Source organism: Aspergillus welwitschiae, assembly GCF_003344945.1.
Source record: "Aspergillus welwitschiae strain CBS 139.54b unplaced genomic scaffold BDQ94scaffold_25, whole genome shotgun sequence".
Lineage (NCBI taxonomy): Eukaryota > Fungi > Ascomycota > Eurotiomycetes > Eurotiales > Aspergillaceae > Aspergillus > Aspergillus welwitschiae.
The window spans coordinates 412,825-427,604 of NW_020798719.1; the positions used below are offsets into that span (position 1 = coordinate 412,825).

The 14,780-nt window shown below is 47.7% G+C and overlaps 6 protein-coding genes across 6 annotated transcripts; 3 read left to right on the top strand and 3 right to left on the bottom strand.

Annotated features, from left to right (window-relative positions):
* Window positions 1–1,367: 1,367 nt before the first annotated feature.
* BDQ94DRAFT_160825 (SNG1 family protein) lies at window positions 1,368–2,735 on the bottom strand (the record flags this gene model as incomplete). The annotated part of the gene is made up of 1 exon (XM_026769266.1): window positions 1,368–2,735. The coding sequence occupies one exon, from the start codon at window positions 2,733–2,735 to the stop codon at window positions 1,368–1,370; it is 1,368 nt and encodes a 455-aa protein (XP_026624277.1).
* Window positions 2,736–3,382: 647 nt separating this feature from the next.
* On the top strand, window positions 3,383–6,329 carry BDQ94DRAFT_172353 (uncharacterized protein; the record flags this gene model as incomplete). Its single annotated transcript, XM_026771940.1, has 8 exons — window positions 3,383–3,484; window positions 3,568–3,622; window positions 3,775–3,920; window positions 4,311–4,949; window positions 5,002–5,136; window positions 5,199–5,317; window positions 5,376–6,173; window positions 6,272–6,329. 8 exons carry the CDS (start codon window positions 3,383–3,385, stop codon window positions 6,327–6,329), a joined length of 2,052 nt encoding a protein of 683 aa, XP_026624278.1.
* Window positions 6,330–6,623: 294 nt separating this feature from the next.
* Window positions 6,624–9,369, bottom strand: BDQ94DRAFT_160827 (Alpha/Beta hydrolase protein; the record flags this gene model as incomplete). Its single annotated transcript, XM_026769267.1, has 4 exons — window positions 6,624–7,199; window positions 7,481–7,541; window positions 7,630–9,120; window positions 9,176–9,369. 4 exons carry the CDS (start codon window positions 9,367–9,369, stop codon window positions 6,624–6,626), a joined length of 2,322 nt encoding a protein of 773 aa, XP_026624279.1.
* Window positions 9,370–9,753: 384 nt separating this feature from the next.
* Window positions 9,754–12,125, top strand: BDQ94DRAFT_160828 (uncharacterized protein; the record flags this gene model as incomplete). The annotated part of the gene is made up of 5 exons (XM_026769268.1): window positions 9,754–9,873; window positions 9,938–10,063; window positions 10,140–10,214; window positions 10,273–11,107; window positions 11,203–12,125. The coding sequence occupies 5 exons, from the start codon at window positions 9,754–9,756 to the stop codon at window positions 12,123–12,125; spliced, it is 2,079 nt and encodes a 692-aa protein (XP_026624280.1).
* Window positions 12,126–12,984: 859 nt separating this feature from the next.
* Window positions 12,985–13,842, top strand: BDQ94DRAFT_172357 (uncharacterized protein; the record flags this gene model as incomplete). Its single annotated transcript, XM_026771941.1, has 1 exon — window positions 12,985–13,842. One exon carries the CDS (start codon window positions 12,985–12,987, stop codon window positions 13,840–13,842), a length of 858 nt encoding a protein of 285 aa, XP_026624281.1.
* Window positions 13,843–14,220: 378 nt separating this feature from the next.
* Window positions 14,221–14,544, bottom strand: BDQ94DRAFT_172358 (uncharacterized protein; the record flags this gene model as incomplete). Its single annotated transcript, XM_026771942.1, has 1 exon — window positions 14,221–14,544. The coding sequence occupies one exon, from the start codon at window positions 14,542–14,544 to the stop codon at window positions 14,221–14,223; it is 324 nt and encodes a 107-aa protein (XP_026624282.1).
* Between the last annotated feature and the right edge of the window lie 236 nt (window positions 14,545–14,780).

Genomic DNA, 14,780 nt, shown 5'->3' on the forward strand with positions numbered 1-14,780 from the left:
CAAAATATGGGAATAATAATTACGCGTAGGCGTCATATGTACACCCGCACAAATAGAGTCAGGACCTGCTGAGGATGAAGATATCATCTGCATTATTCTACTACCAACTCGGGCATAATATCTATAGTGGACCCTCTGGTGGTATACGAATCGGCTATGTTCTTACCAGATTGCGCGAGCTGTTGGTCGATATTGAAAAGAAGGGATTGACTTTCACGTGTTATGTAAGTCAATTGGTAAGGAATTCTGTTGAATGAAAGTGCTGTACGAAATTACCCCAGTTATATAGTTATCCGGGACTTTGCAGTGGTGACGTGTAGTCATGTGACCACAAGTGACGTTACGAACAACTTACAATATATACATTATTGTATTCCAGCAGGGCCCTGGTGCAGAAAGGCCTGTCTAATCTAAAAATCATCAAAATAAATGGATCGGGCCCCCATAATAACTCTATCTAGACATGGCATTCAGGCGAGTCGGGCGAGTTTGGGAGGTCTAGGGCTTATCTGACCTTTGACCTGAGTCCTGATTAGCCATGCTTGGCTTAATATCAGACTTATTAGATTAACAGAGAATTTACCTGTATAGGCTTAACAGGACCTGCTAAATATATACTTATACAAACAGTCTTTTAATTATTGAAATTAGAAGAAAGTCTTTAATCTTTCTAAACCTTCTTCCTATATAATACCACTAACTTCTATATATTATCTTGCCTTCTCTAATATTAAATTATTGATTTATAATCTTTTAATATAAGTTTTCTTAGAGTGGTTAACGGCCAGGGTAGAATAGATTAATAAGAAAATCTATACCTTCCGTCAAGTTAACAGTTGAGTATAGATTTTTTTATTAACCTATCTTATCCTGGCCGTTAACCACCGTATTAATTTATTTATATATCTTATTTTAACCAGCTATATAAAATCAGGAAAATTATATAAAAATATAAGAAAAATAGATTTATAATCTAGAGACCTGGCCTATTCTATGTATTATTATTATTTAGATTCAGTATGGTTGGGGTACTTGCCATTACCATGATTATGTCTAATAGAAGATTTATAATTTAGAAATCTAGCTTTATTCTATATTTTATAATCATACAGATTCAGCGTGGTTGGGGTAGTTACCATTACCATGATTATCCCTAATAGACGGGCTTCTCGCCTAATATTAGGGTTATCGGTGGCTAAGTTAGCTTTCAGAAATCTCCTTGCCTTTGACGAATTATCTCTTAAACATTCCGTATAATATGTTTCCCCTGGGTTAATGCAAAGTCTTCCATTCAGCGTGTAAGCAAGCAAATAAAATATCTGTACAGAGCCATTACCCGCGATTCCTGCAGTAGTTGTCAAAACATATCAGTCACGACGACCTGCGTGGACCAAAGGTGTCGGATAACTCGGTCCATAAGCAGCCCTCTCTGACAAGGCGGAGCGCCTAGCAGCACGTTGTTGAGACAGCATAGTTTCAGTTGATTCTCTGGAGACGCGCCTGTAATCAGACAAGGGAATGCCATTGTGCACATCAGTGTCTTTCTCCGGCTGGCCAGCTTGTTCCACATCCATTGCCGCCTTACAGCGGTACTGAACTGAGAATACAACGATGATGAGTGCGATCAACCACTCTCCGAAGAGAATGGGAAGTGCTCGATATAGCTGCCCATTGCACCCATCGCTCCAAATCTGAACCAGCACCTGGTAGGTTTCGTGGGCTGGAAGGGCATAACCCCAGCGGAAAAACCCAGGGTTAAGTTCAAATGGGCTTATTGTGCTGGCAACATTAACGATAACCCAAGTGAGCACGCAAAATGGCAAGAATTGCATGGAGATGAACGTGGTAAGAATGTCCAGAATGAGAAAATTCAGGTGCATGTACAGCCAAATGATCATCCAACATAGGACAAATTGATTGCTGTTGACATTCCACGATTCCCTAAAGGCCCAGATATACCCGACCATGAGTAACGAACCGATAAAGGTGTATACAACTGAGATGCACAACCGGAGAAGTCCATTGGCGAGCCAGCTTAATTTGCGTAGCACTTGAAACTCCATGCATATGCCGTTTAGCGCCATCATGAAAAAGAATTGCTGGATTATAGGCATGACCATAGAAACGGTGTTGTATAGCACCCTTGCCCCTTGATTCGTAGGCTTAATGTTGATCTCCGAGGCCGTTATCGGATTCAGAAAAGCTTGCATGCTCGTCGGGTTGGATAGAGTGGCGAAGCCAAGATCACTGGATGCATTGCGGGCGTAGTATGCGTCACGAGATCCTTGGACCAAACTTAGGATGTTTGAGTATATGATGCTCTGGGAGAAGGCAGGGTATCGGGCACCGTTCCAGATATAGGTCAGTGCAGGTTGGTCGTTGCTCACACCGCTGGTGAGTGCGGCTGTAAGGTTGTTGGATGCGCCGGCGTTGCTGTATATCGCACCCCAAAAATCTCCGTCACAAACCGCCTTTTTTACCTCCAGTGGAGACGAGTAGACGCTTTGTGAAACCGACTCCACTGTCGGGAAACTAAGCCCACGTAGGTCTTGGTAGGCATCTAGGACGGACTGACCGATGATGCCGCCATCGAAGTCAACATAAAGTATCTTCAAGGCGTGCGATCGACTGGTGTCTCGGAATTGGGTTGCATAAAGGTAGCACATATTCCCAAGAAAGAGGATCTGTAGCAGAATGAAACTGATGGCAATAGCCATCAGAAAGCGCTTCCGCATGTTGCGCCAAATTTCTTGGCTAGTCCACCTTATCGGCTCGGTTTTGGCCATGCTGAAGAGATGTATAAATAAGTCAATAATAAGATCAGGTCTCGCAGGACAAGGTGAATTCAGGCCCGGTTAAATAAGTTAAGCACGAACCCGGGGATAAATGATAAGCGTGAAATTGGTTTGGAATAACTAATTAGCTTAACTTATAGAATCTCAAGTTATTGAATTTTAACTTTTTCTATCAATTTTTTATTTCTCTTCTTTTTCTCGAAGTTAAGTGGATGATGTTGTTAAAGTTAAAATGACTAGTCGAAGGAAGACTGCGGATATTTCTTGGAGCGTCGGAAGCTTGCGGGCATCGGATGCCCGCAATCCCGAAACTCTTAAAGGGGGATCCGCACAACTTCGACGTCACGGATTTCAACTGACCTCCCAATATCGAAAGTGCTGTTCATGGCACAAAATCTTTCTTCCTGGCCCCTCCTCGCCCCACCTTTGCTGTTCATTTCTAACGCGGGTAAATTTTTCTCACTCACTAAACCCCCTTCTCCCCTAAGTTTCGTCTAGCCTCCTTTCTGGGTACTTATCATCCGTACAGGAGCGATATATCTTACTCCATAAACTGCATTAGTTCGGACCGGCGCATTCGATGAATAATGATCTTGAGCGGAGGGGCCCGTCCCAAGGATCCTACCAGTGCGGGATTTGTCGGAAGGCTTATGCCCGCCCAGATCATCTCGTCAGGCATGTACGATCTCGTAAGTGATGGATTGTAAAACCGATCAACGCCAGCTTTTCGGATTACTGTTGGGTATACCTAACTATCACGCTACTCTTGCAGACACTTCAGATAAACCATTTGTCTGTGAAAGATGCTACAAAGGATTTGGCAGAGTGTTAGTTCAGTTTATACATTTACAACGAGACGGCTGTTTCTAACAGAAACCGACAGTGATATCCTTCGTCGACATGTTGAGAGCCATCACCGTCCTGCGGTCTTGACCGATCTCAATCACATGTCCATGTCATCCTCACCCGTAAGAGCTAGGGTTTCTCGAGCGTGCAGCAATTGCGCAGCCTCCAAACTCAAGTGTGATGATTCCAAGCCCTGTCGTCGGTGTCGCAGGAGGAACATTGCCTGTCAGTGGTCACAACGACCAGAATCTTCAAGTTCGCCTCAATTCCAAGCCCGAGGTATGTAGCTTGTGCCTATACTGTGAAATATATCACCGTGGAAGGTCATCCGTACGTATACTTATAATCACTAACGCTTGGGACATCAGGTGAGTCCTCATACAAGCTTCCTGATTCCTGAACCTCACCGTGATGAGAAGGAGCAGAACAAGCAACGACGGTAGCACCAGCCCCAGACGTCTCACCTCTTAGCCGACGCCTTCCTTTGGAACAATATGGCCTACTAGAACAGATTCCGTCGACATCTCTCGGCCCCGATGGGCCTTATCACCAGGGTCCTAACATTGGAATTGAGGGTCAATTACCCGATAGATTGCCACTAATGGTGGGACGAACTCCCATCGCAGTCCTCTGAAATCTGCGGGCATGAAATACTAATTCGTGCGATAGGCTGAGGACGGAGATATACTTGCAGAGGGTCTCAACTTGGATCTGGGACTGTCGAAGGCGGATCTCGAGTTTCTTGATTCTCTTAATAACAAGTATACTGATACGCAAACTGAAGTACAGCCCACTGCTGCGCGACGGGCGAGTCAGCCGAAGAACCTCGAAGCACCGGGACCGGCACCAAATGTCGGATATGATAATCCACCTTTGGCCGACTGGGCCCCTCGAGCGGAGGATAATGCACACATGGATGAAGGGTATCTTTCAGTGCCCAAAGACCTGGACTATTCGATGTACACTTCTGGTTCCAATTTTCGCGTCCTGCCTGAAGCGCTATCTCGAGAAAACAGGGATGCGGCGTTTGCGGTAGTTGTGCTAATCTGCCAGGAACGAAATCTAAGTCAAATAATGCGCTGTTTTCCAAGTACAGAGTTGTTGGATAGTGTTATTCAGGACTTCTTTCTCCATCAAAGGAGCGAGGTTCTGTCCTGGATTCACGAGCCGACCGTGGAGCTGAGTAAAGAATACCCCGAGTTCATTCTCAGTCTGGCTGCTGCTGGGGCTGTATTGTCTCCCATGATCGCGCTTCAACGACTAGGATATGCGCTTTTAGAAATCGCTCGTCTCCAACTATATCGCAGGGTACTTTGGACTCCTGTCCCTGAACAAACAAAATGGGCACTGACCGGCATAGTACGAAAGTGACAATATCCTGACTCGCCACTTGCGCCAGCAGCAGGCATATGCGCTGGTGCTAGATATTGGGCTATGGAGCGGTGACAAACGCCGTATCGAGATTGCAGAGAGTTTTGAGCAGCCAATAGTGACCGTGAGCTACCGTACCCCTGCTCCCCTGCTTAGGTTGACGTTGTGAGAGCTGACTTCTATCAGATGCTGCGTAGGTCGTCCCGCTTCAAAGCATGTACCACAGTGGAACTACCGGAAACGGAGGACCCTGAAACGCTTAACCAGTGCTGGCAGAATTGGGTCGAACTGGAATCTTACAAAAGGTGAAGCATTGGACATTTCCACGAGTACCGGGCGCATACTGATCCACATCCTTGCAAGACTAATTTATCACCTTTTCGTCCACGATGCGCGGGCATCCCTATATCTTTCCACCAACCCGATTATATCATATATGGAACTGGAAATACCCTTCCCATGCAGTCGAAAACTATGGGAAGCGAGGAGTGCTACGGAATGGAAAACTCTTTACGAGCAGGAAATCTCTCTATCAAATATCAAGCTGCCTTCTCTCGCCAAGGTTCTCAGCAATCTGCCAACACTTGGCGAGCTTCACGGTCGAGCTGATTTCCCGTTCGCTGCCCTGGTGTCATTACATGGTCTATCCAACATAGTGGCGGACTGTAACCGCTCATGGTCTGGGCCGTGCGGATCGTGGAATGCTCTCTTATTCCAAAGTTGGCAACGAGAGCTGCAGATAGCACTGGAACACTTTGAAACGATCGTCCGGGCAGCCAATCAATCCCATATACCCATTGTCAGTCTTGTCCACCAGGCAGTGTCACTGACTCTTTATATGCCCCTGCGCAACTTAGAAGTGTTCGCTGGAAAGGACGGAGCAGAAAGCTCAGCCAATATTCGCCGCAATTTCATCGACCGCATTGAACCTCAGCAACTGCGGCGGGCGAGTTGGCATGCCGGACAACTGCTGCGCCTATCCAAATTGATGGCTCCAAGTTCTTTGCTCGGCTTTCGTGCTGTTTGTCTTTATTTTGCAGCATTGGCTCTTTGGACATATGGCGCCATCGTAGAGAAAGGACCTAAGGCAAGAATGAAGACACCTGGACCGTCCGACGTGTTTTTCTTGGATGGGGAGCATGATCCGCCCGCATTGAACCGGTATGTTAACTATGGACAAGGCACACCGGCGATCTCGTTTGCGGAGTCACCTGTATTCTTAGATAATCGGCATGCTGTGATGATGGTGTTCCAACAAGTGCTGCTGGCGAGTCATCATTGCCGTACGCTTTCGCCACAGTCAAGCGCTTTGTATAAGGTATTCGTATCACTGGGGATGTGTACAATCCCTACCAATACATGAAGCCGACTGGAAGCGTCGGTCAAAAAAAATATATATTCTGATCATATGTCTTATATAAAGATAATACATCTGGAGTTCTCTTCAAAAACGATGGGTTACAGGATGCATCCTTTGCAAGCCACAGCAACTAGCCACTAGTTGTCTACATAGTCGATATCATCGTTCTCTGAAAGTGGAAAACCGTCGTCGCAAGTTACCTTCGGCACATGAAAGAGTGATGTCGATGTCACATCCAGAATGTCGTAAATTTAGTCACTCTTCTTGACATCGATCCCATCAGTCTTTTCCCCCAATGCTCCGACGCGCTCGCATGGTGTCAGAACATAGAGCATTCTAGCCCATCCCGCACTGGGAGTAACATTTTTCCAGGCGTGCGAGGTTGCCCGCTGGATGGCGACATCACCCCTTTGCATCAGTCGCTTCTCGCCACTATCCAGGACAAGTTCGACCTCGCCCTCAAGAACAACGCCATAGTCCAAGGAAACAGTTCGGTGCATAGGACTTTCGGATTCAGGGGGAAGGTCAACTATGCGGCAGACTGTGCCAGTGGAGACAACCAATCCAGGAGGGTCCGCGAGGTACCGTTCGTACGTGGAGATATCGGTAGCACTCTCCAAGGTTGCCGGGAAACGGTTGGTAGTGTACGCGAGACTGAACCCGAAGCCATTGACGTTCTGGATTGGCATGTCTTCGGTTAATTGGGAAGAGAACACGGCTTCGCCACTGTCAGTGTTGGTGGTTATGAACCGGCTGAGAGGTCGGATATCTTTCCCATTGTTCCCAACGGACATGGTCACGTTTAGTCTTCCGGCGTTGTGCTTTGCCTAAAGTTGGACTATATGTTCTGGCAAGGTGGGCTAGGGGGGAATTGCAAAGAGATGGAGAGTTGTAGCTTCTTATTTTGGTTTTAGTAGGTCGTTTATTGCGTTTCAACTACCTCGGACAGAGTATATTTATATTACACGAACGACAGCTCTCCCCTCCTATTCTTTCACCCGGTTAGAACTACACAGCCTATCGGCTAGCAGCCTCGGAAGTCCACAATCAGGTTCCTTGAGCCGAACCCCCGACAACAAGCTTAGTTCGGGATAATCGGCAGGGTTACATAGTTGTCATATGAGGGACCGAAGTGAATGTTATTGGTTCCTTGGAATTTATCCGCAGATCTAAGCGTTGGTTTCAAGGTTAGCGTCCGACTTGAATAGGCGATAAAACATGAAAAGGGGTTTTGACGAGGGCAAAAAAACAACGCACCGATCTTCAGGGTGATTATGCTGGAAAATGCCGGAACCCTGGGTATCTCCAGATGCCACCTCAAGAATAAGTTTCCCGCCCTTCTCGACCACTACGTTGGTTGGCCAGATTTCGACGTCCACAGGGTAAACCTCGCCTGGCATCACAGGAAGAACGTCGGTGGAGAAATAATCTCTATACGGAAGGTAATGACGGTGTCGCGAATGCTGCTCATTGACCTTCCGCATGCTTACCCGCAACCAACCTTTGGTCAAGGGAACGGGATCACCTGCAGTACCCGTATAATGGACCTCTTTGCCAGCGGGGGAGATATACCGGAGGGTCAAGAAAAGATCTAGATCGGTAGGCAAAGGACCTCCTTTGTCGGGAGTGACCGACACGTTCAGATGAGCAACAATATGTCCGGTGACTTCAGTCTCCTGCTCGAACGCCGGAGTAGCAAATTGGATTAAGGAAGGATTATCCAAGGTTCCCAACGCACGGTATCCTAGCTTTTCCAGGCCCAATTTTGGTTTCTGGTCATGCAGAGACCCATCTGGAGCCAGGTAAAAATTGGTATATTGAGTGCGAGCTAGTGGCCACTCATTTTCAAGACGACGCTGGAATTGCCTCTCTGCTGAGGGATCATTGAACCCTACATCCCCTTTACGCAGGAGAACATCGACTTTGGGTGCTTTACCGGTTGACCAGCCCACAGTGTCACGCCCCTTGAGGAAGGCATCCAAGAAGCTCTTTTGAATCTCAACTTCCTCCTTGTAATAGAATGGAAGATCGTGACGCCCGGTAATGAACCGAAGATATTTCAGGTCGGAGCCGGCATTCATATAGCCGACAATATTTCCCCTTAAGTGGAGCAGGATGCCTCCCCAGTTCGCAACAGAGAGAAGGGGAACTTTGATATCTTCCATGTTGTACTCCTTCGATGCGTAATATAGATCATCTCTGAAACGGTTAGTAACGTTATCAATCGTCTGATCGTTTCGATTCGCAAGAAGTTCCTCCTCAGTCAGGTCGCCCTCGATAGTATCAGGCCCCCAGTTTCGTGCAGCCCGATCGGGTCTGCCATACTGGTTAGAAACCACCTGGCGATCCCACCAGAATTTGATGAAGGCATTAGAAAGGATACCGCCATGGCGACATCTGTCCCGATAGTAATCGGACATTCCTTCCCATGGAATCATGCATGCTAAACCTTTAGGCTGACGGGCTGCAACACGCCATTGACTCCCAGCGTAATAACTGATACCGAGGAGGCCAACTTTTCCGCTTGACCAGGGCTGCTCAGCTGCCCACTCTACGACATCCACGAATGCTTCACTGGTACTGCGAGACATTGTATCCAAGTGGCCAGGAGACTGGCCCAGACCGCGTTCATCAGCGCGTACAACAGCGTAACCATGCTGGGTCCAGAAGCCGGGGTCAGGGGTTTCCCACGCCGAATGAGCGGAATGATGCTCGGGATTCACTTGGTCGTAGGACCAGCGGGCAAAACTATACCAATGTCAGGGAAAGGCAAGATGGGCAATCATCGTGGGTAAAGGCATACTCCTTGTAATGAATATCTTTGCCGTAGGGGCCGTATGTCACTAGGACCGGACTCTGGCTTATGTCCTTGGGTCGGTAGACATTGCAGCGAATTATACCCGCATCATTCTTCAGGGGAATGGTAACATTCTCTTCGTATATGTACGAAAATGATGTGGTGTCAACCCTGGTGAGGTCTTTGATGGGATTCGGCATGATGACGGACGAACAATTCGCAAATGTACGCTTTCTAGATCAAACGAAAATCTTAAATACAAAGATAAATCCAAAATAATCTGAGCACTTATCTACTTATTTCATAAGAATGTCTATATAACCACTTTTTGTGCAATTGGCTTTTCCTAAATCCGCCGCTCCGTATGTGGAGCCGAAGACATCGGGAACGGCTTCGGGTATCATCCCGAGCCCCGAAGCCGACACTGTGAATGGCAAGATGGCACGCCGATCCGCTGAATAAGGTGAGTACAAGTATTCTGTGACCAGCTGGATCGTCATGTCCTATATACTTACATACATATATTAGCTCTTTGCTATCAATACTATTGAGTTCACCTTCGCTGGCTCGTCGTCACTATCAAAATGCCGTCAAGCACAAATGCTAAAGATGCCGTGTTTCCTCTTAAAGTGCTCATCGTGGGCGCGGGAATAGGCGGATTGGCTGCCGCAATTGCCCTGCGTCAACAAGGGCATGATGTAGAGGTGATATACAGCCCCTGGAAGTTTTGCTCAGCCGGAGACATGTACTAACGAGGTGCTTTTCCAGATGTTTGAACGATCTCGATTTGCCAACGAAATCGGAGCTGCAATCCATCTAACCCCCAATGCTACCGGTCTATTGAGGAAAATAGGAGTAAACCCCAGGGACTATGGTGCTGTTCTAAGTGAACAGGTGGGTAACTGGATATTCTTGGACCCCGTAATTACCGCTCTGAATGAGTGCTAACTCTCCATCCCGTACACACCAGATTCGAGACTACACTTCTGACGGGGAGCTTAAATTCACTGGAAATATCACCCAGTTCGCTGATACTTGGCAACATGTGAGAGCGCACTCGGAAGGATGTCACACTGTCGGTTACTAATGGTCTGTTTCTGTAGGAATGGTTTCTAATCCACCGCGCTCACCTACACCAAGCATTAAAGGATAAGGCAGGGGCTGATGGTAGAGGAAGACCCGTGGTTCTCCATACTTCTAGTCAGGTGGCAAGTGTGGATCCATCTTCAGCCACCGTGACCCTTGAAAATGGGCAATCCTTCACAGGTGACGTGGTGATCGGTGCAGATGGGGTCCATTCTGCTGCTCGTCATGCTATCTTAGACCGGGATGTAAAGACATTCAGTTCGGGAAAGAACGCTTTCCGGTTCATGGTGTCCCGCCAGGAAGTACTGAATGACCCCGAAACTGCCTGCATCGCAAAGGATCTCGGAAGTGTGGATATGTGGCATAGCGCGGACAGCAAAGTTGTTATATACCCCTGCGTGAACAACGAGACTTTGAACTTCGTCTGTATCCACCCAGATAACCTAACGAACATTGGCGTCGCCAACGGCTGGGACCAGGCAGTGGGCAAGGAGACCCTATTGGACGTTTACAACCACTTTGAAGACCGTGTCCGAAAGGTATTGAACAAAGCACAAGCAGACACACTGAAAATCTGGCCCCTTCTGGATATGGAGACTCTTCCCACCTGGGTCAACGATCGTTTGGCAATTATGGGGGACGCCGCACACCCATTCCTACCGTACCGAGCTTCTGGGGGTGCCATGGCTATTGAGGATGGCATATCGTTGGCCATCATGCTTTCCGGGGGTGTAAAAAAGGAAGAGATTCCGGAGCGGTTGAAACTTTATGAAAAGGCCCGCCACGAACGGGTTACCATCATACAAGAATTCACTCGCGAGTCCGGCAGGAGGCACTTGCCCATGCAGGAAGGTATGCAACTTTCTGTACAATTTTATCATCCTGCCCCTCTTCCCCTACACGCCGAACCATTTCCGGGGAGCCATCAACTAATATTCTCTACTCAGCTATGAGCATCATGTCATATATCTATGACTATGATGAATGGGATAACTCGACCGAGCTTCTACGACGGCATGTGTGGGCCCAGAACCCCCATGTATACTATCGCCAACCAACCGCGTTCGGCCCTATGCCTGGCCCCCGTCAGGACTTCAGAGGGCACAGCAGAGCAGCGGCATCAGCCAATGCGACCTTCCGTACCGCGTCCATCCGCTTCAAAACAAGCCGAACACTTCTGAAGAATCTGTTGCCCAATAACTCCTATAATTTCTTGGGTAATGGTAGTATTGCTCAGGCCACGCTTTCGCAGACTACCCTTGACGGACTGGACTGGCTGGCTGGGGGGGGATACAACCACCTCGGTCTATACATTCATGGAGTCCAGTATACAAACGCAGATGGTCAAGTGACTGAAGGATCATATTTGCCAGTTTTGTTCGAGGACCTGGCAGATCCAATCATCTCAGGACGCGAGGAGCTAGGGTTCCCCAAACTTTTCAGTACAATTGACATCCAAAAGCGCGATGAATCCTACCATGTAACGGCTGCCTGGCGCGGAGCGACCTGGGCTCGACTCACCCTCACAGGCTTGTGTGAAGCAGCGCCTGTTGCACCTTCTGATACTTCGAGACTTCTAGTGCATCGCTATATGCCGTGCGTTGGTAGCGAACTCAAAGGGACTCCTGAGGCCGAATATGCCGTCTTCGTAGACAGCGCAAAGGAGGCCGAGGCCAACCCTCCCAAAGTTAAGCACGTCTTCAATGCGAAGTCTGCTTCCCTTGAAATCGATGGCTTGGACTGGTCCCAACTACCCACATTGCATCATATCGTGTCGCGGCTGGCGGAGGTTCCGGTATATGAGGTCGTAGATGCAAGATTGGTGGAAGGAGAGGGTGTGATGGATATCTCGTCCGCTCGGAGGATTTAAAATATGTGAAAATTTCTTCCGGCATGTTTTTAAATATTTAACAGCAGTCCATAGCAATTTAGCTTTCTTTTTGACATGGATACGTCCAATAAGTACTCTTCGTAGGATAGTCGCACTGATCGTGGGAGGAATTCAAGGTCTAGACTTGCGTAGAGCACAACTTGAACGTCATACAGCGCTACCTCAGTATAACCATTATATTGGCATCCCAAAAATTACCTAACCTAGCACCTAGTAACATAGGGTGGAAATATATATATATGTCGTATAAAAATGTAGGCTTATGTGCCAATTTAGAATTGTAACGGCGAAGATATTTTACGTAGATCTAGTTCTTGCATTCTGGCAGCAGTAGATACAACCGTATTTGCAGCTCTAACAAAATCAATTCCGGCAATAACTAATCCGAGACTTTGACTCTTGCGTCGGTGGTTTACTAACAATTTTCTGCGTTATTTATGATGGTCTAACCTACTCCGTTTATCGGAGGATTCTGCAACGGTCTTTTTTTTCGGCATAAGGGTACTATAGATCGGGCCGGAACCAGTCAGGGAAACCTCGGAATACATTAATCGGAGATGTTGTTTTAAATTTTTTTTCCTGACTCCCGGCCGTGCGAGAAATAATAGACTACACGTATAAAAGATAAAAGGCTCTACGCGAGCTCTCCCTTTCCTCTGCTCAGAGCTTCAGGCTTGAATGCCTAATCCCTAGCACTCATCTGTTTTATTTGTTACCTTATTTCAGATATTAAGCCCACACAACTGTCCACTAGAACGATACCTATACAGCAATGACCGGGAAATTATACATATTGGACCTGGGCTTGTCCAGCTTTCCTTGTCGCAATGGGCGAATCATGTCATGTCAACCAGACGGATCATCGTTAAAAGAAATTGTCACAGACCTCCAAACGCTTCCTGACGGAGTAGCCGTCGATTCAGCCAACGGGCATATCTACTGGACGAATATGGGAGAGAGCATGGTCAACGACGGCTCTATTCAGCGTTGCGACATATCCGGCGGAAACATCCGGACGATCGTTCCTCCCGGTAGGACTCACACTCCAAAGCAGCTGAAAATTGCCAACCAGAAACTCTACTGGTGTGATCGGGAAGGCATGCAGGTCATGCGAGCCAACCTGGACGGCAGTGAGGTGGAGGTGCTGCATCGTGCTGGTGTGACGGAAGAGGATCGCGAAGATCGTCGCAATTGGTGCGTGGGTATAGCCGTCGATGAATCTCGAGGAAAGTTATACTGGACACAAAAGGGGCAATCCAAGGGCTCTCAAGGGAAAATTATGTGCATGGACCTTCCACAGTCTGATTCTCGATGCGTTCCCGATGGCGGCTTAGGGGATGACCCCCGGTCAAATAACGTCACCGTGCTTCTTGACCACCTCCCTGAACCGATTGATCTCGACTTGGATATCCAGACGAATACGTTGTATTGGTCTGACCGGGGCGATCCGCCCTTCGGCAACTCGATAAATGCGGCACAGTTGGATGCAGTTGGCCGGATGGCACATCTCGCGGCGCGAATGCTGGTTCGCAAGTTACATGAAGGTATCGGGCTGTCTTTGGACTTGAAGAATAGGAGGATGTTCTTTGGTGATTTGCTTGGTGGCGTTTACAGTTCGGGTTTGGACGGAACGAATAAGCAGACACTGTTCGCGGAGCTTGGGGATATCACAGGGATTCTCTACGTTGAAGATTAGTTGGGCAGAGAAACCAGTACAAAAATATTACTTGCAGATGGCACTCCTTGTAGTATTGAGATTAAGATACTTCCATAACATAATTCAAATGATGAGATTTTCAGAACATGATATGTTGGTGTAATGATCCAAGCAACGCTTCAGCCTCGTGTTTCCCCCTTCTAGCTAGCATTTATACGCTCTTATATCAGATAAATACACAAGGAACAACAATGTCGCGCCGCATCTATCAATGCAACAGCTAAGTTACAGTGACAAATGCCAAACGGCTGATCACCATTCACCGCCAATTTCGTAGCGGAAAATACGATCAGAAATAAATCGTCCACCTGTTTTCCGCCAACACCTGGATACAACCTTCCATTGCCGTGGGGCAAATCACTCAGCTTGTGTCGGACAGATTCCAAGTTCAAGGTGACCTACCGAATTCAGCCAGACGCCATGCAGCATCACTTCGATGAACGCCCATTCCACCCCGTTAGAGCCAGCTGGCCGTTCACTCTGGTCAAGATTATAGTTTATAGGCCGATAGGCCGGGACACGCCTATGATCCCTAGGCCAGTCTGGAGGTTGTCCAAGGGATGGTCGCGTTTCAACGTTGGCATGAACTGTTTCCTGTTGTTCACTGTGGTGTACTTCATAGTCACCAAGGAGAGACAGCGTAGTGGCCGTAATGGGGTTTGCGGTTGTAGTAGCGGACATTATGTTCGGATAAAGAAAGGAGGATAAGGACTAATAGGCACGTTCGAGATGTACTGAGACCAGGCGAAACAAATGTGTACGACAATTACAGCAGCATCGGTGAGAACTGTATGGATTCACTTGAAAAGTAAAAGCGATGGAACGCCCGGCAATTTACTCCTGGCGCTGCTTTCCGGTGTTTAGCAGTCGGAGATACTTGATTCATGCGAGGCAAACTGATCGACAGGCGATCTTCG